The following is a 17,959-nucleotide window of genomic DNA, read 5'->3' as shown; positions in this document are numbered from 1 at the left end:
GGACGCAGCAGTCTTTGGTATTCAGAGGATTTCCTTTGGGGATAAAAGGACGCCTGATATTGATGACTGGAGAGGTATGAGAGGCGATTTCATTCATTGCGCTGGTGCGTGAGTCGGTCTCAGGTGTGCGCAGCCGGAGTGTCTGGACATAACCAGTTAATTTGAATACATCTGATACTTTGACCCAAATCTGCCTGAGAAACCTGATTAAACACCAGTCAGTGGCACTTCGAAATCATTACTGAGGACAAATGTGGTGCATGGTCAGTGAATCAAACTTGTGCCGTTTAACACACAGGTGGAAAAACAAATAGTAGCTACAAATCTAAGTTATTGATTTTATTTTGCCTAAACCACAGTTTTCCCGAGAGTAAAAAAAGACCCGTTATAGTATTTTAGAAATGTTACTTCTTTATGTGCGTGCGTACTGAGCAGGGGTAGTCTGTGCTTTTGTGGTAATTACAGTAGATTTTCATCTAATACGTGTGTGAAAATAGCCTCAAAAGAAGCATGCACATTCAGCATATAGACTTCTTGATTTTCATGAAGGCGGCGCCGTGAGGCTGGTTTTCATTAACCAATTAACCAGTCGCAAAGTTGCCCTTTGGACTGCGACAAACAGGGAATTATGCACAGAAGACTCGAAAAACTTTTGGGGCTTAATGTGAGTTAGATTGTACTGTAATCTGATTTTATGTTGTAACATAAAGATCACATGAACGAAGAGAGATTTAGTCAGACTAACTCTCATTTGTGTGTGTGTACTTAATTATGTGTGTGTGTGTGTGTGTGTGTGTGTGTGTGTGTGTGTGTGTGTGTGTGTGTGTGTGTTAGACAGAGAATAAAGGAGTGATTTCTCTTTAATCCCTCTCATTTCCCTCTGCATGTCCTAAGGCTGATCTATACAAAAAGAAAAAAAAAATCAAATCCTATTTCCTGGAGTATTTCATGCTTATTAATATGCATTGTCATATTTCTGGCCCTTTGACACTGTCTGGATTGAAGGAGCTAGCCGCTCTTTCAAAACCACAGGGTTACCTCCACATCAGAGAATAATTCAATCTTGAAACAACTTTTGTTGCACGTGCTGTTTTATTCATACGATTGTCAGTGAGCATGTTCCCCACAGGAGAGAAATGATAGGACGTCTCGGTCCATCTTCTGTGTGTAATCATGAGTGGCAGACTGAAGGAGGGGAAGAGGGGTGCAGAGAACAAAAAGTGAAGGGTCGAGAGGAGGAAAAGGAGGGGATGAGATGGAAGAAAGGAGGAGAGGAGCTGTCGTGTTTGCTCCTGAGGTCGTTGGACAATGGTGGTCATGAAATGTTCCCTCTGTGGACTGTCAATCAAACTGTTTTATCCCTGTCTTTCCATCACTGTCTGTCTGTCCTCCATCTCTTCAATACTATTGTTAGTTTGTAGTCTCTTCTCTTCTCTTCTTTTCTCTTCTCTTCTCAAACAAAGTCCTCCACTGTTTCGGCCTCTGTCTGCTCTGTGTAGGCGTGAAGCTGAGCTGCTGCTGCTCTGTGGTCAGCAGAAACCGTTAAGACTGCTGAACTGTAATTGTGTCAAAGTGGACGTTAGACAAGAGTATCTGATCAGTGTGTGGGGGCTTTGTGGTTAAGGTGGGCCTTCTTGACCCTCAGAGGCTCTCTGCAGCTGAATGGCATTCCTGGTCTTTCTGTCACTGAAATCCCTGTTCCTCTCTACTAGTCACTACATTTCTTGTTTCTTTGCTTTACTTTTAATTCTTTTTACTCAATCTTTGTCTCTCTCTGCAGGTCTAAGCTGCTGGTTTTGAGGATGTTGTCTACAGGACAGATCAGCTGGTATTTGTGGGCTCCACTGGTGTTACTGGCCCTAGTTTCCCATTTCCCCAGTAAGGCACAGGGTCAAGGTAAGTACTTTTCCTACTTCTCTCCTTGCTTCTCACCCTCCCCTCCCCTCCTCCTCTCTTTCCACTCCCTTCCTGCCCCTTCCAACTCCTCTTTTCCCTTCACATCTTACTCCACTTCCAACCCTGGCCATATGAGCTCGTACCTGTTCCCCTCATCAGTCTTCTCTCCTCACCTTCCCTCAAGCCCTCACCTCTCTGACCTTCTCCATCTCCATCTCCTCACCTGACCTCTCTGTGCCTGCTCCTCCCCAGTAAACACATCATCATTCCTCCCTCTGTAGCCTCTCTGCTTGATGTGCAGGCTCAGTCCAATCAGATTGCATCACACTCATGATCATATCACCTCCATATCATCATGCCATTTCACCCTGGCAGCACGGCAACGCTTGCAACCCCTGCTGCCGATGCTGCCACGCTTCAGAGGGGTTTTAATAAATGTGTTGTAACGGTGGCGCTTCAAGCTGTGATGATTTGCTGCGCAATGTGCTGCACAAAATATAACGCTCCAGTGTGCTTGGTAATCAACCTCACCTCAGCAAACCTGATTTAATCAAACTGAGCCTCATAAAAAGTGTGACATTGTCTGTTTTGTGTTAAAAACAGAAATACTGTTTAAATAATGTATTTTAATTAGTCACATCTTGTTAAATCTTAATTAGCGTGTTGTGTTACAAATAGAACAGATCCATGATTTTCTGAATTAGACTCAGATGTTCCTCTGTCTCGCCCTAAAATGTGTTAAAACGTGGTTTCAGAGTTAAACCCCCTGGTCTGGATCACAGGGTCGAGACCAGGAGATCATGTGATTTAGCTGAAAGATGTTGAATATTTAGACTACAGCTGTAGGATGCTACGACTGAGAAATACAAACTTATTTAACTAAACTGATGAAAGAGCCCTTTGCTGAATCCTATGATTGTAGTGTATGTATGTGTGTGTGTGCGTGTGTGTGTGTGTGCGTGCGTGTGTGTGTGTGTGTGTGTGTGTGTGTGTGTGTGTGTGTGTGTGTGTGTGTGTGCTAATAGCAATCTAAGAAGTGCAGAAGGTCAGACCTACTGTAGCTATCTGGATAGAGATCAAAATGACCCCAAGGGACGCTTAAACATTTAGCTGAACCTCCTATGTATGTATGTGTGTATGTGTGTGTGTATGTGTAGCTCACATTCCTGTGGAGTTCAACAAGCGGAGTAAAAGAATGTATTGGTTAAAGCAAGGCTGTACAACAAAATTGAATAGATTGACTTTTCTTAGAAGTTATTGTCAGAATCAATAATCCATATGTTTTTACAGCTAAATTAAAGAGGAATTCCACCCTAAAATAATTCATGTTATTACAGGGGGTTTCCAGAGGTTTGTTTCAGGTCCATTTTGACTTTAAATCAGACTTTAAATGGATCAGTGTGGGGCTGCTTTGTGTTTAGTCTGTTTATTTGCCAGTGGAATACTTAATAAACAGTGATCTCCTTGAAATGAAAGTTTTCTTTTCCCTACCCTTATTTTCTTTCCCTTTCTTTCTCCTATATACTCTCCCTACATCCTACTCTGTTTCTCTTTAGTTTGTTTTTTTTGGTACTCCTTTTCACTGTGAACACTTTATTCCAATTTTCAGCCCATAGGTCAGTCGTTTCATCGCAGAAACGAAGAGTGAGACAGAATTGTGACAGCATAAATTAGGCTGGGATTTGATCCCAGTGAATCACAGCAGAACATGGATGCCCTCCCAGACACTATGGGAGTGTGCCCTGCTCAATCCCTTCATTAGGGAGCATGTGATAGCCATTAATTTTGCCCCTTCTGTCCCTGTGAGCTGTAACATCTGGTCAGAGGGGATTTGAGCTTGAGGATTAGTGTGTGTTCTACCCATGCAGGATGTTTGTATATACAAAACAAATGTCTGGATATCATCAGGAACTCCCACTACCAAAGAGTGGCCCAGTCAAAAAAGGCATTTTCACCATGAGATATGACTCAATTTAGTAAATGATCCAGCATTCACATATACAGCAACAAGTTATAGCTAAGATATTTTAATTTCAATAATATCCCTTTATTGGTGCATGATTTCATCATATTAAAGATATTGTAGATGGTATTGTTGCTCATGGCTTGTGTCAAGGGGTAATTGTGAAACATTTGCTTTAAGTTAAATGAAAAATCTGAAGTGATTTAAAAACAATAAAAACCTTGAACAATTACAGGACACTCCTAATAATGAAGAAAGTGATTGTACAGAAGTCAAAAATCACTGTACCCTTTTTTGTGCTTCAAGTCAAAAGATTACTTTTCCAAAATCTTTTTCAAACCTTTAAAAAGAAATAGTTCAGATTTTTAAGAAATAGGTTTGATTTCTTGCTGAGATTGATGTTGCCAAGCAAGAAACTGCAACATTGTGACTTTTTATAACTTCTCTTTTCAACACATCCTCATATTCAACGACAGTATAGCTCTAAAAGTAAACAGGCAATAAATAACCTATAGTTACTTTATGCCATTTAGCGGCCATAGTCGCTAGTAGCCTTTTTGTTTTTGTTACAGTCCCTACACTGACTGACAGCAGCCTTACTATTCAGTTAGCCAGGTACAGGAGCGCCTGGTTAGCTGGGTAGTTAGGACCTATCCTCAAGGCATAAATGTAACTATGGGGTTTTTTTGCTAGCCTGAATTTTAGACCTATAGTCTTGTTTTTCTTGTGAGGACAGGCTGTTTTTTTACATATTAAACAAACAAGATATCACGAGTTTATTAGAAGAACATTAGACATTAGCTGTTCCCAGTTGAGCTAAATTAAGCTGCTCTCTAATGTTTACCATATTAGCATAGTATCAATAAGCTCAATTAAATCCTGTCAATATTGAGTGAGTGTATTTCCCTAAATATTCGTATTATTTTTTTAAAACTACTCTGGGTGGCCTTATGTATATCTTAAAAACGGTATCTGGTATATATTAATTGTATAAAGGTACTTTAATAGACAAGTTGAGTGTAAAATACAGTGTTGCCATAAAGTTTCAGCTACACTGGATCTTTGCTTCTCTTTGTGACCTGTGATACAGTTTGTAATATAGAAATCCACTTTTAAACTGAGCAGTGTACAACATAGTAGATTGTTTTTTATTTCTTTCTCTAGCTGTTGCTTTGGCCTTGAGAACTATAAAAAAGAGAAATGTAAATTTTGTTCTTTGCTCAGCCCTCAGCAGTGACCTGGCACTGTGTTAGTGTTTCCTGTGCAGCAGTGACAGAAGCAGGATAGATGGAGGAAAGATGCCTGCCTGTGGATAACTGCCACAGTTGCATCTGAACTCTGACCTCATTTTCAGAAAACAAAAAGAGCTGTCACCCCTTATTGTTATTCAAGCATTTATGTTACACTCAGTCCTGTTGCCTGGATGAGTCAGTCAGTCATTGTAAAGGTGCTATATGTGTGTGGATAGTCCTGTGTGTGTGTGTGTGTGTGTGTGTGTGTGTGTGTGTGTGTGTGTGTGTGTGTGTGTGTGTGTGTGTGTGTGTGTGTGTGCGCACGCATTTACCATGTGCTTAATTTATTATGCAATTGATTTGGTTGATTGGCTGACAGCTCGGGTCAATACTGTGCTTCAGGACACATCACAACAGATTATGTGCTTGAGAACGCATTTACAAAGACATTTCACTTTTTGTGTATGCGTGCGTGTTTGTGTAGGTACATGTGTGTGTTTGTGTGGTGAGTGTGTGGTTGGAGGGCATACTGGTGAATTAGTATGAGTGAAAGTGTTGGCCAATAATTTCAGTAATAATGCACGAGGAGAGAAGCCGACGATGAGAAATAATTTATTCATAAACAAAAGAGAGGATGAGATGGAACAACCTGTTTTGAATTTAGAAACCGCTAAATTATCCAAACCTCGACTGCCTTGACCTCGCCACTCCACGGCCGTTGATGGTAATCCAGCTTGTCATAATAATCAGCCACTTTGGACTAAATGTAGCACTGAATCGTTGGATATGTGATGCACAGGAGGCTCTGTAATTTTGCCCTGCTGTTATTATTAGAGCATGTAGATAATTTTCTGCAATTGTAGGAAGAACTAAATCAAAATGAACTTCAATCAATGGAAACACAAGCTGATGAGGGTAATTCAAAATGTGAGGTTGTGGAAAGAAACAAAAAGGACTACACAAACTGTAAAAGTGCACTTTATTACATTTTTCTGGACATTCATTTCACTCTACATCCAATATGCCAAATAACACAGTATAGCTGCCACAGTGTACAGTACAATAGATAAGAATGGAGTCAGGTGAAGTAGTTGCTCTCTGAAAAGCATGAAATAAGCTACTAGTGTTGTGAAACGTGGACGTGCTTCCTGAAATCACAGAGTGGGATAGTGTGCAGAGCCTGAAGTGACTCAAGGCTGAGCAGATATTGTGGTAGTACAAGGTTGTGAATTGGCTGCTTAAGCCTCGTTTTTTTCTTGAAACAACGGAGAGAAGCTGCCGGAGCGGTTAGAACACGTCACTTGTTTCAACTACAACTAATCTTAAACTAAAGGGGATCATCATTTCTTCCACATATAATCCCCGTGAGATTAACCTGAGAGAAAGAGAAAGTAAAAAGCTTTTTGAGCATGATGTGTTTCCACTTTCTTAAAGAATAGGCTTTAAAGGATAATTTTTAGGATATTTTTTAATAGCTTCGGCCGTCATTTTTATCAGATAACATTACACTTACCAAAGTAAATGCTGAAATATGAGAATGATACAAAAATGTCAATGGAGAAAGAAACATGAGCAGTCAGACAGTCAGACAGGTGTCAACAGATTAGCTCAGTTACCTTTATTTAGAGGTAAAAGCATAGTGAGAGCAACGACAGTAATGACTTATAATATCTTATAGAGTAACGTGGGTCAAATTTGGACTATGAAACTCACACTGTAGTTGAAATACAGTAATTTTACTGTTTTACTTCCTTTTGATGATTGTCTCACTGCTTTATTGAAGCAATACGGACATTGTTTTGAAATAGCTGATGTCTCCCCCTCTTTTCAGACATAATGCTAAGCTAACTGGCTACAGCCTTATATATATAACAGACAGACATGAAAGTGGTATCAGTATTGTAGAAATTCTCTTCAGTCAGAGTCCTGTTTCTTGTATGCCTCTCATATACCACGGCCCTCTGTCTTTGATGATAGCAATATATTAATGTAGCACTTCATTCATTCATTCACATTGCCTGGCACAAGCCAGGCAGCATTTACATCCGCTATAGCAATGTAACTGGGAAAGCTATTTATGAATGTACTTTTATTATATGTGTAATTCCCGACATTAAAGCAAATCATTCCTTTACTGTGAATAGTTGATAGTGTATTGTTGTATTATTATTGATATCATTGCCAAAACCAATATATGATGACCAAAATTAGACCCGTTTCTGTGTTATTATTCCAAACTCCAGAATATAAATTTTATTGTGGTCCCAATTAGAGTATCACATCTAATTAATCACCGTCTGCATAATTGACCTAGTTAAGGATTTAATGTTGATACATTTTTGGTTGGCAGGATATCATATATCACGGCTTCCTTCACCAGACTGCACATGGGGACGGATCATCCAACCGGCTCTTAATATTCAGCCGGTCCTTAACAGAGATTTCACACTCACACACACACGCACACGTTGTGCATGCACAATGCAGCCGAGAGATAAGTGTTGAGGGAAAAGGCTTCACTTACACAGGTAAGCGAATGAAAAAGAGAAAAAAGGCGTTAAGCCACTAAAGGACAGGAGTGAGCGAGGGGACAGTACTGTAGAGGAGGAGATAGGATAAAAGAGCTGAAGAGGGGAGAAAAGAAGACCAGGGAGGACAGGGAGGAGGAGGAGGAGGAGGAGGAGGAGAGGGAACAGACATTTTAAACCCAAGGATAAGAAGAAAAGATGTGATAAAATAGAGAAGTGTTCCATGAGAGCAGCAGAGGAGATAAAAAAAAGCAGAGAGGTGGAAAGAAAGAGTGGATTTGGGTTAAGTGCTATCTCGGTGAGCAGAGTAATTCTTGTACCAACGAGACACAGACCACATCATATGACATGTGCTGCGGCACTGGATAGGCACACACACACACACACACACACACACACACACACACACACACACACACACACACACACACACACACACACACACACACACACACACACACACACTCCCCGCCAGATCCCTCATGTACATTAGCTATCTTGCGGTGACAGTGCAAGCCAGCAGTTGTCATCCGTAAATCCTGAGTATTAGTCAAGCAACTGTAGCTTGAAGACTCGTGGTGGAGTCAGTAAGCTAATCTGGAGGGAGGAACAGGAAAACATGGAATTAAGAAAGGATGGGAAAATGAAAAGGAAGAATGAATCAAAGTATTGTGGAAAAAAGCAGGAGGGAGAAGTGGAAAAGAGAAGACAATGGCAGGAGAGACAATGAACTGGGAAAAGAGGATGAGGAGAAGAGAAAGATGATGTGAATGAAAAAGAAAGAGGAGGATAGAAAAAAGAGGTGAGAAGGAGGGCAGAGAAGAGGCAGCTGGGAATGAAAAAGGAAACTGAGAAAACCCATAAGGCTCAGAGAAGACAAAGGGAGGAGAAGAGCTGAAAAGAGATGAATGGAAGATGAAAAGTTGGAGATAGTGTAGATCAGAGGATGAAGGAGGATGAGAAGAGAGAAGCTGTCAGAGCAGGATGACAAGACAAAACACGAGATGGTAAGAGGAAGTTGAGACAGAGACAAGGAACGAAGGGAGGGATGGAGAGAGGAGAAGATGAAGTGAAGCATGAGATTGGACAGCGAGCATTTACTCATTTACCAGGAATCCCTGCTCGCTTTCACCGCTACTAATCCCGGGAAGAGTCATCCCTTCTCAAACTGGGGCATCAAGCTGTGCCTGCATCACTCTAACCCAGATAATTCCAGTCCATACTGGGCCTCCAGTTAAAAGACTTTTCTGGTTCACACTCCCTACAGAGTCAGGAGATTACTCAAAGTTAGCCCCCCTTTTTAAAGCATGTTTGAATTACAGTTCAGTTACATGGAGAAAGAACACGTTAAATGTTGTTTTTGAAGGGATTTTCAATAATTTTCTGGCACAGAACGCTTTATAATTTTTTTCGTTAAGGCTTCAGTGACTCGGGTCTTTTTACTGGAGCTGCATTTTGTTGCTAAGCAGTAGTTGCCAAAGTCCTGCCAAATGGCTGGACTTGCATTTTCTACCTGGCAAGAAGTTTATGTAAGGCTCAGTCAGGAGCTGTTGGCGGCTTTCTGACTCCGCTGTTGTAGCAGTTAAATTGCTCTTGTTTGTGTAATATACTGTTTCATTATACATGGGTATAAGTAAGTTTCGGGGAGAATATAAGCCATGTAGCCAGGGTTTCTACTACAGCATTTCTAAACGTTTTTATTGTGTGATTTCGCTTCATTGTGTGAAGTGTTTCACAAAAGTGTCTTGGCATTTAAATTCAGAGAGAAGGAGTGTGAAATGTTTAGCTTCGATCGTATTTATGAACGCACGGCAGTAAACAAGAGCAGACGTGCCCATTTGTGAAGGGTAATTTGTATCTGAGACGCTCCTGTTCACACCACAGCTATCGAAGCTATGTCCATATTCATTAATCATAGTTGCTGTCTTGGGAATTGCCTCCAACTTAGAGACTCTGATATGCTTTCACAGCATTGACGAGGGTTATAGTTGGCTTTTAATTTTTTTAGACAAGATTTTTATTGTAATTCAGTGTGTGTGTGTGTGTGTCTGTGTGTGTGTGTGTGTGTGTGTGTGTGTGTGTGTGTGTGTGTGTGTGTGTGTGTGTGTTCATTGACATGCAAAGCAACGATCAAGGTATTCAAGGCAATTTTCACCTGGTTATTAGCACCTTGCCTGCCAACTCAATTCACCTACTATCAAGCACACATGAAAGGATACGGGAGTAGTAATGCACCCAGCTCTATCATATACTTAAATTATTCATAGATTCTTATTGTGTGGTGTAATTATGCTGTTTCATGCAACGCATTTTGAGTATTTGATAGGTGGCGTGGTGTGATTACTTAAGAAAAGCAGTGAGGGAAATGTGAAACCAAAGTGCTGCACTGTTTCTGAAAACCCATCAAGCGGACTCAGAAAAATTAGTGATGAAAAGTTCAAGAAGTTGTCCTCCTTGAATCAAAACTGGATTCTCTCATTGGCTCCTTTATGAGTTGTGACTTGACTTTGACGAATGAAGTAATACCATGACTAAAATTTGAAGGATGTTTGGCGCCCAGCGGGTCGTAGCTGGAATATGGTTTGGAAAGATGTAAACGTTTTAACTTTCCTCCTCACCTTAATAACAGTAAGCACAGTATACTCCAGTTATGTATAACATACACAACAACAAAACTCACTCAGCTCACACACTATGGTGTTAATTACAGTTTTTCTTGTTTGCTAAGACACATTTCTTGAATTTATGCTCCATTTCCTAAAACTCTAAAAACAAATGCAGAACTGCGCACTCATCTTCACAAACTTCAAACTTCCACATCTAAGCTGAACTCTCCACTCAAATCCATGCAATCTTACATCTACACCTAATCTTACCTTCAGACATCAGGAAAGGGAAATAACTTATTTTGGGTATCGTGGGTTTCATACACTTTCACTTTGAACTGACCCACGGGCCTGTTATGTATCCATCCCGAGGCTCTGATTGGTGTGTGAACAATTTGGATTCTCAGCGTTTCCAAATGAGTAACCATGTGTTAATTGACTTCCAGCTGTGATGCCTTGAGTTAATGATGTTGAATGGCAGTGCTTTCTAAATGAGCACGTGTGAAAACAGGGAAATAGTGTTTATAGTTTTGGGAAATGGGTTTGTCTTTTGGTAGATGGCATCATGGTTTGGGATGTTCAGTTATACTGTAGTGTGTAAGTGAAAACAATTCAAACAGTTGAGTTTCAACTAATCATTTGTTGTACAACCAAGAAAAAAATACGAAAATTACGTATGATGAGTGATTGAAGATAACAATTAAGGTCATCATCTTTTAACATTTGGAAATTAACCAAGCTGAGCGCCGCATTTCTAACCCCTCCACATTCAATAAAACAATAGCTACAGAATATAATTGTCTCATGCTATTGCTTAAATGGGATTTTCCATTGAGAAAGATGGAGGTCTGTTCTCATCAGCGAGTGAAAATCCTGCGCAGTACACCTCAGGTTGGTCAACATCATATCACCTTTTGTTTTTTTGTCTCTACACAATTTCTCCCTCATGCCTGATGTACAGTCTTTACATGTCCGCACTCACTAATTGACAGATCAGCACCAGTGTCTTTAGGCAAATAATCGCTTATTTGGTTCAGAAGTTAAGATGAGGGCTCCCTCAAAGATTATTACAGCTTAAAGGGATTCTTTGGTATTTGAAATTGCAGTTCATTATTATTCCCCGGATATCTCACGGCACAGAGTAGCTGCTGCAAAGTTCTCCCTCTGACATTTGTCCACTGAAGAGGTTACTCAATATATGTTTTACGTTAATGCTTTCTCAGCATTTTTCTGACCTGTGTTCATGTCTTAAATTGTCACGACACTAACAATTTTTACAGAGCTATGAATCCACTGTGTGAATTTTACAAAGGAATACTTTAAAATAATATTTTTAAGAGCATATAGAACCTATTTAAGATTTTTAAATTGACAATGCACCAAAAATAGTAATATACCCATCTTACAATTCTTATGTGACCCCATCTACATACTAAACAAATCCAAGTGGTGCTCTGACTCCAAATGTAGTTAAATGTGTGTCAATATAACTGTAAGAGCCATTACTGTTGAATGATCCTGTAAGACAACAGGTTAATTTTGAACTGTCTTTAAAGAGTGCTGACAAATAAAATGACTTCATGTAGGCCCTCTATGTGGGAACATATTCAATGCTTTGTACTTAAACTAGCATTGAATATACGGAAATGGTGATATGTATCGCAGACATAAAGGTTATGTCAGCCACTTCTGTGTCCATCTGATGTGAATTTGTATTATTCCACAATACTACATTATGGTTTATACAGTATTTCTTTTGCTTTATAGTACGTATCTTTCATTCACTCTGGGCTGCTGCTGTCCTCTCATCTTTGGTCTGTCTATCGGGAAATTTAAAAACAATCCTCTTCCACTTCTCTGCTCTTCTGCCACCATCCTGATCCTGCAAAATCTGCTGTCTAACTGTGTTAAAGAAGCCACAGGCTACACACACACACACACACACACACACACACACACACACACACACACACACACACACACACACACACACACACACACACACACACACACACACACACACACACACACACAGACATTGGCTCACACAGGCTCAAACAGCTGCTTTCTTTACATTTCTTCGTTGGACTGTAATAGAAATTTAAATTATCCGTCCTCATATCACTTCTCCTTGAAATGTATTTCATGAAGAGAATTTGACTGAAAACTGTTTAGTCTAAATCTGTGCCTTCTTAAACCTTTTTCATGCAGGCAAGTGGAAGCTGAGCTCTCTATGTGCTGCTCTCATAGTCACAGGAACTTCAAACCAGAAATTCATCATCCCCTCCATTCATTCATTTCTTCATTTGAGTCATTTCTTGTGGCAGATTTTACAGTCTGGGTGGTGTTTCTGGGTTTTCATGTAACAAACTAGTTGTCATGCTAACACGTGTTGATTGGTGGCGGGGAAGTTTTTAATTAATATATTTTTTATTCATTTATTTATTTTCAGTGATTTTGGTAGCACTATCAAATCTGATTTAAATGTGTTTTTCAGTTCCAGCTCCGAGGAGGCTTCGTTTCAAAGAGCTGAGTGCAAGCAAACTGCTTGTTTCATGGAAGGAGCCTAAAGGAGACTTTGACAGCTATCTGTTCCTCTACAACAGCATTCCAGGTAGGATCATCTTGTTGTAAATAACCTGTCCAAAAAGTGCCATAAAAACACAGAACAAACGTGCAGAGAAAATACTTCTATGCTGAAGAGCAGTGGGACTCCACTTTGAAATTTTGTGAGAAGGATCCCATTATGACTTGGATTGAAGGATTATGTAATTTATTTCTTATCAAGGCTCCTTTGAAGGATTTACACTCTTCAGAGATGTGGTAGACTCAAAGTGTGTCCTGCTACTCTGCCAAGTTTGAGACAAAGAGTGTTTTTTTCTGAGTACATAAGACCTGTCAGCAGATTTAAAAGTGGGACTGATAGACACACAGGACAGTAGGACCGACACTGACTCATGGAGTTCAGTCCAGTAATTCATTCAGCATTTAACTGCATTATCACAGTATCGAGTTGTGGGCACGATGGATGCCTGACACCTGCTTTTTATCCTGCACCTTGTCAGCCGTAGATCAGCGTAAAGACAAAGGCCATGACCTTGTCTATTTATGGGCATGCACAATACAGTCAGTAATCACCCTAATTATCATTGACGTCGCCTTCATCAAACCATCACAGCCTTGCTCCCTTCACAGCCATACATCTCCCTCACATCAATTCTTTAACTATTGCCGCACCGCTGCCTACATTTGTTCTGTATTAATGCTGTGCTGAACACTGCAGACAGTTCGTTTGCAGTTGTTGTAAAAATGAAAAAGTAGGACTAAATAAGCACTCTGTAACATAAAACTTGCATCTTGCAAACAGCCCTTTGTGAGAAACGCCTCGCCTGACTATTTCTTGCTGCCTCCGACAGCAGAGAAGAGAACAAAAACTGAAATTTATGGCCACTTCCTCTCAGACAGGATTGAGAGTGCAGCAGTAGCTCACTGGCATTCAGCAAATGCAATAAAAAAGCATACTGGACTTCCACAGTGTCTTTCTGTATCCATACACAATATTAACTCTGATGACTACTAGGGTGCCTGAGCAGTTTAATAAACCTCTCTATAGTACCTGTTCTGAGTCCTGACTTACACTCTCCTGCGTGCTAAAGCATCTGAGTCCGATGAGGTGAACGCCAGGCACAGTGAAGCTAACACTAGTAGAATAAGTCGCTTTGTTGAGACAGAACACACCATTTTAGATCACAAAAGAGGCTGCCAGAGTGGCAGCTAACCTTTTGGCTCAACATAATATCCTGTTTCTGCTCAGAGTTTTTTCTTGAAAGGCGAAACTAACGTGCAACTGAATAAGGATTTAGGTTTTAGATTGAAGCAGATGAATCGTTTTTATGCCAACACAAATGACTAACTGGCTTTTTTTTTTGCATTTATGCATTCTTAAAACATTGTCCACTGTCAGATTTCCCCCCCCAATATTAGTACCTGTGTTTTATTGCATAAAAAGGTGTTCAACTTTAGCCTGCGTTTCTCCGTCAAGTGGCTTTATTCTTTTCAACATGACAGCGCAGGAATTAAATTAAAATAAGCACATAAGTGGAAGTCTGTTTAATAGCCTGCCAGCAATTCTGAAATTCATATAATGTGGATTTTCTCTGTGTGTAGTTGCATATTTGCGTGTTTAGTTATCAGTGCCAGATGGCTATATTTGCTCTCTTAAATGTCAGTGGAGATGAAGCCAAACCCAACGCACGCTTTCTTTTTTAAAGTGAAGTTCAATGTTTTACTGAGTGCAACTGCAGCTTATTGTTATACTGTCGCTGCAACCAATCTGAGAGATAATTTGAGTATTGGAAAGTGTGTTTGCTTTTCAGACATTTGTGACTACTGAGGGATAAAATAGGTTGTAAAATTTACATTAGCATTAAAAGAGAATGTGCATGTGCAAGTTACCGCAGTGCTAACACAATAGACAGCACAAATGTAACCATCCACATTTTTATACAGATCAACTTATAGCATATCATGTTACTAACTTTTAGGAAATAAGTTGTAATTTACCCTCTCAGCTATTTCATATAATGTAGACAGCCAATCAGAGTTAGGTGTTGCCATGACAGCAGGTTGAGTGAGGTCACTTGGGCTTGTGCAACATTTTCTAGTTGTGAACCGTTTGATTTCCAAAAATATGGTCCTTATAAACAAAATACAAAACAAAACAAACAATCTATATATGATAATATATTAAATTCATTCAAATTCATTTTTCATAAGAAAAATAAGTGTAATAAAAAAACAACAACAAAAAAACAAATCTGAAAGCGGGTTTAAACAGTGTTTATTTTTTATTATTGTTCTCTCTTATCAGTACTTTCAGGATTTTTTTTGGTGTGTGATTATTATGGCCAAAAATGTTTGATTTTACAGTGGCTTTGTTTGCAATGTTTTATGTGCTGCTATTGCAGCAAAATTGCAGGCAAAGGAAAATAATGCTACCTACTGCCAATGAAGGGTCATGTGTAATAACTTCCTTCCATAAAAAGGATACTGCACATCACAGAAACAACAATATTTCAGTGCTAATTTTAAAATGTATTTTCTGAACATGAGGACCATGGGCTCAAACTTATATAAAAAAGAAAATACTGTACTTGAGTTCCATTTATAAACCTTTTATTGAATAAACTTTCACCCCAACATTAGCACCAAATAAAATCAGTCATGCATTTAAATTAATTCATTAACATATAAATACAGTTTATTTCCAGAGTGCTCATTTTTATGTATGAGGTAGATTATGTCCATCTTTGCCGTCGGAACAACACATCAACTTGTATTCTTCAGACTAACTGGATGTAAACCTCATTCGGGAACATGTGGGAATTGTTTTCTCTGTCTATGGCAGTTATTGTTGTTGGCAGGTGATATTTGTCTTCTACCTGAACACTGGCCTGAATGTGTTTTGAGCTGTGATGACATAAGTTGCCACAACATGAAATACGACTATTGGTCCTAATCACAAAGGGTTTGCTGATTTCTGGAAAAGTTGCAGTAATTTAGCAAAAGTGCAAGCTCTTGCAAATACTGCGAGATATTAGGAGATTTACTGAATTTGTATTAATTATTATGATTGCAAAATTCAATTTCCTTACTGTGTAATTGGTCAAACTTTGGTGAAAACTTAGCCTCCTCAGTTTGAGTTTTTAGAACTTCATAACCATTGGTCATGTAACCACATAGATAAGATAATAAGATAATTAATCAGCAATGTTTGAAAAACCCAGAGGGTCGTTTAAAAAACGTACACCAAAGATGAAAAAATATTGCACCTGCTGAATCATAAGAAAGATTTTTAACCCATTTCCCAAGTGGCTGTAACAAAGATGGCAGCCTGTCAGCTACCTGGATTGGAAACAGTCACAATTTGGGAAATGAGTTAAAAATCTTACTGTGCAGCAGACATAATGTTTTTAAACCAGATGGTTAGGCGAGCCTTTGGGGATTCTGAATATACTGTCAGAACAGCGTTTAGTGTTTTTAAAACATTGGTTAATTATCATTTAAAGAAACTGATGCTTACCTAAGTGAGACATGATGATGCATAAGAGGCACAAACTGGGACTGGTGAAAACTGCGCTCCTGTGTCTAATTTCGACTTAACCTGTGGCGATTTATACAATGTTTTTAGTGATGCCTTAAATGCACTTTGTTGGCCACTAAAAGAAAAGCAACACAGCTGCGTTTGCTTTCTGATGATTGTACCAGGCCTGTTCTGCGTTTGTGATGAAACATTCCTGTTAAGCCGAATGCCCTGAAAATCCATCCAGCTTTTTGTATTTATTCAGGTTTGAAATGAATATGACAACAGAACTGGAAGCAGCTAAAGCATCAGCTCCAAAATCCACTTAATTAAACAGTATGATGATTTTAATGAGTTTTCCACATCTGAGTCTTTCCACAAGCAAGCTGTTTTGGGTATCATGGAAAACAAATCAACAAATATGTAGTTTGAGCTTCGAACATTGGTCCCAGGAAAGAAAGTTTGTAAGACTTTCAACGGCTTTAAAGGAATAGTTCAACATTTTTGTGTTCACTTTGTTGCAAATAATTAAATGGAAAGACAGAAAAACATTCTCATTTCTGCATACACAATATGAAGTTAGAGCCAGGAGTTGATTAGTTTAGCTTTGCATACGGAGTGAAAGCATATAACTAACCAGCTTTGAGGTTGGTGGGCATATTTTTCCTTGTGCCCACCTAAACTAACCGTCTCCTCTGTGTAGGGTGTTCTTCAAACCTTTCGGTCTGAAATTGAAATGAGAAAGGATGATTCAGGCGCAAAGTATAGAAAATAATGAGGACAGTTTTTTTTCCATTAAAAAGACAAGGTGATTGCAGGTCATTTTTCTGATGTCGCGTAATAAATGTGTTTCAGTCATGAAAGAGATCTTTACAAAGGAGGGAAGGACTAGGAATAGAAAGATGGAAAAAAGGGTTTTTGTCCCTGAGAAAGCTGTCACACATAGTCTCAGAGCAGCAGTGTTCATATAGTGACCCAATGAATGCCTTCCCTCCAATTTGAGCCCTAATATCCAATTGATTGACAGTATTTTGGTTCCCCTGCGCAGACTGAGGTTCCAGTTGAGTGCATGTGGTGTTAGCACTGATCCATGCAGCTACCTCACCTGACCTGCCGTCCCCTTCTGTAGGATTTATCTCCTTTCTCCTGAAGGCGTCATTAGTCATCACCCTACAGGGACAGGGGACGGAAGAGCTGAGGAGGCACACACACACACACACACATACACATGCCTTATTGATGGCCAGATTGGTTGCAGGGTCAAAATTTTAATGGGTTGATAATGTGACCTGCTGGCCTGACGGGGATTAACTGCTGACGAGAGGACGCAAGCACAAACACGCTTGTGTCTTTGTGAGGCTCAACAATTCACTTGAAAAGCAAGTCCTATTCTCTGGTCCCAAACTAACCGTTATCCTTTCCTGAAGCTTTTCCGTTCTTGCCAGAAATAATAGAAATATTCAAAAATAAATCGGTCAGAGCTAGAGTTTGAGTTGTTTTCCTCTTTTTGTCATATTTTCTCTTTAAAAAACAGAAGGATAAGAACAGAGGAGCATGCACACACGCAAACAAATCTACATCCATAAGAGAAACATTTCAACCTTGAGCTTGACATTGACCTTGCTTCATAACAGAGAATTTTAATCACATCT

General features: G+C 39.5%; 1 protein-coding gene across 1 annotated transcript in view; it reads left to right on the top strand.

Moving 5' to 3' along the window:
• col14a1a (collagen, type XIV, alpha 1a) overlaps nucleotides 1-17,959 on the top strand; it is a 142,279-nt gene that overhangs the window by 10,159 nt on the left and 114,161 nt on the right. Inside the window, exons 2-3 of the mRNA XM_062422444.1 lie at nucleotides 1,781-1,896; nucleotides 12,723-12,839. Of these exons, the coding sequence (XP_062278428.1) occupies nucleotides 1,781-1,896; nucleotides 12,723-12,839 (233 nt within the window). The remainder of the gene's footprint in view (nucleotides 1-1,780; nucleotides 1,897-12,722; nucleotides 12,840-17,959) is intronic.

Source organism: Scomber scombrus, chromosome 7 (genome assembly GCF_963691925.1).
Source record: "Scomber scombrus chromosome 7, fScoSco1.1, whole genome shotgun sequence".
In the NCBI taxonomy this organism is placed as follows: domain Eukaryota; kingdom Metazoa; phylum Chordata; class Actinopteri; order Scombriformes; family Scombridae; genus Scomber; species Scomber scombrus.
This window is presented reverse-complemented; position numbering and strand designations above follow the sequence as displayed.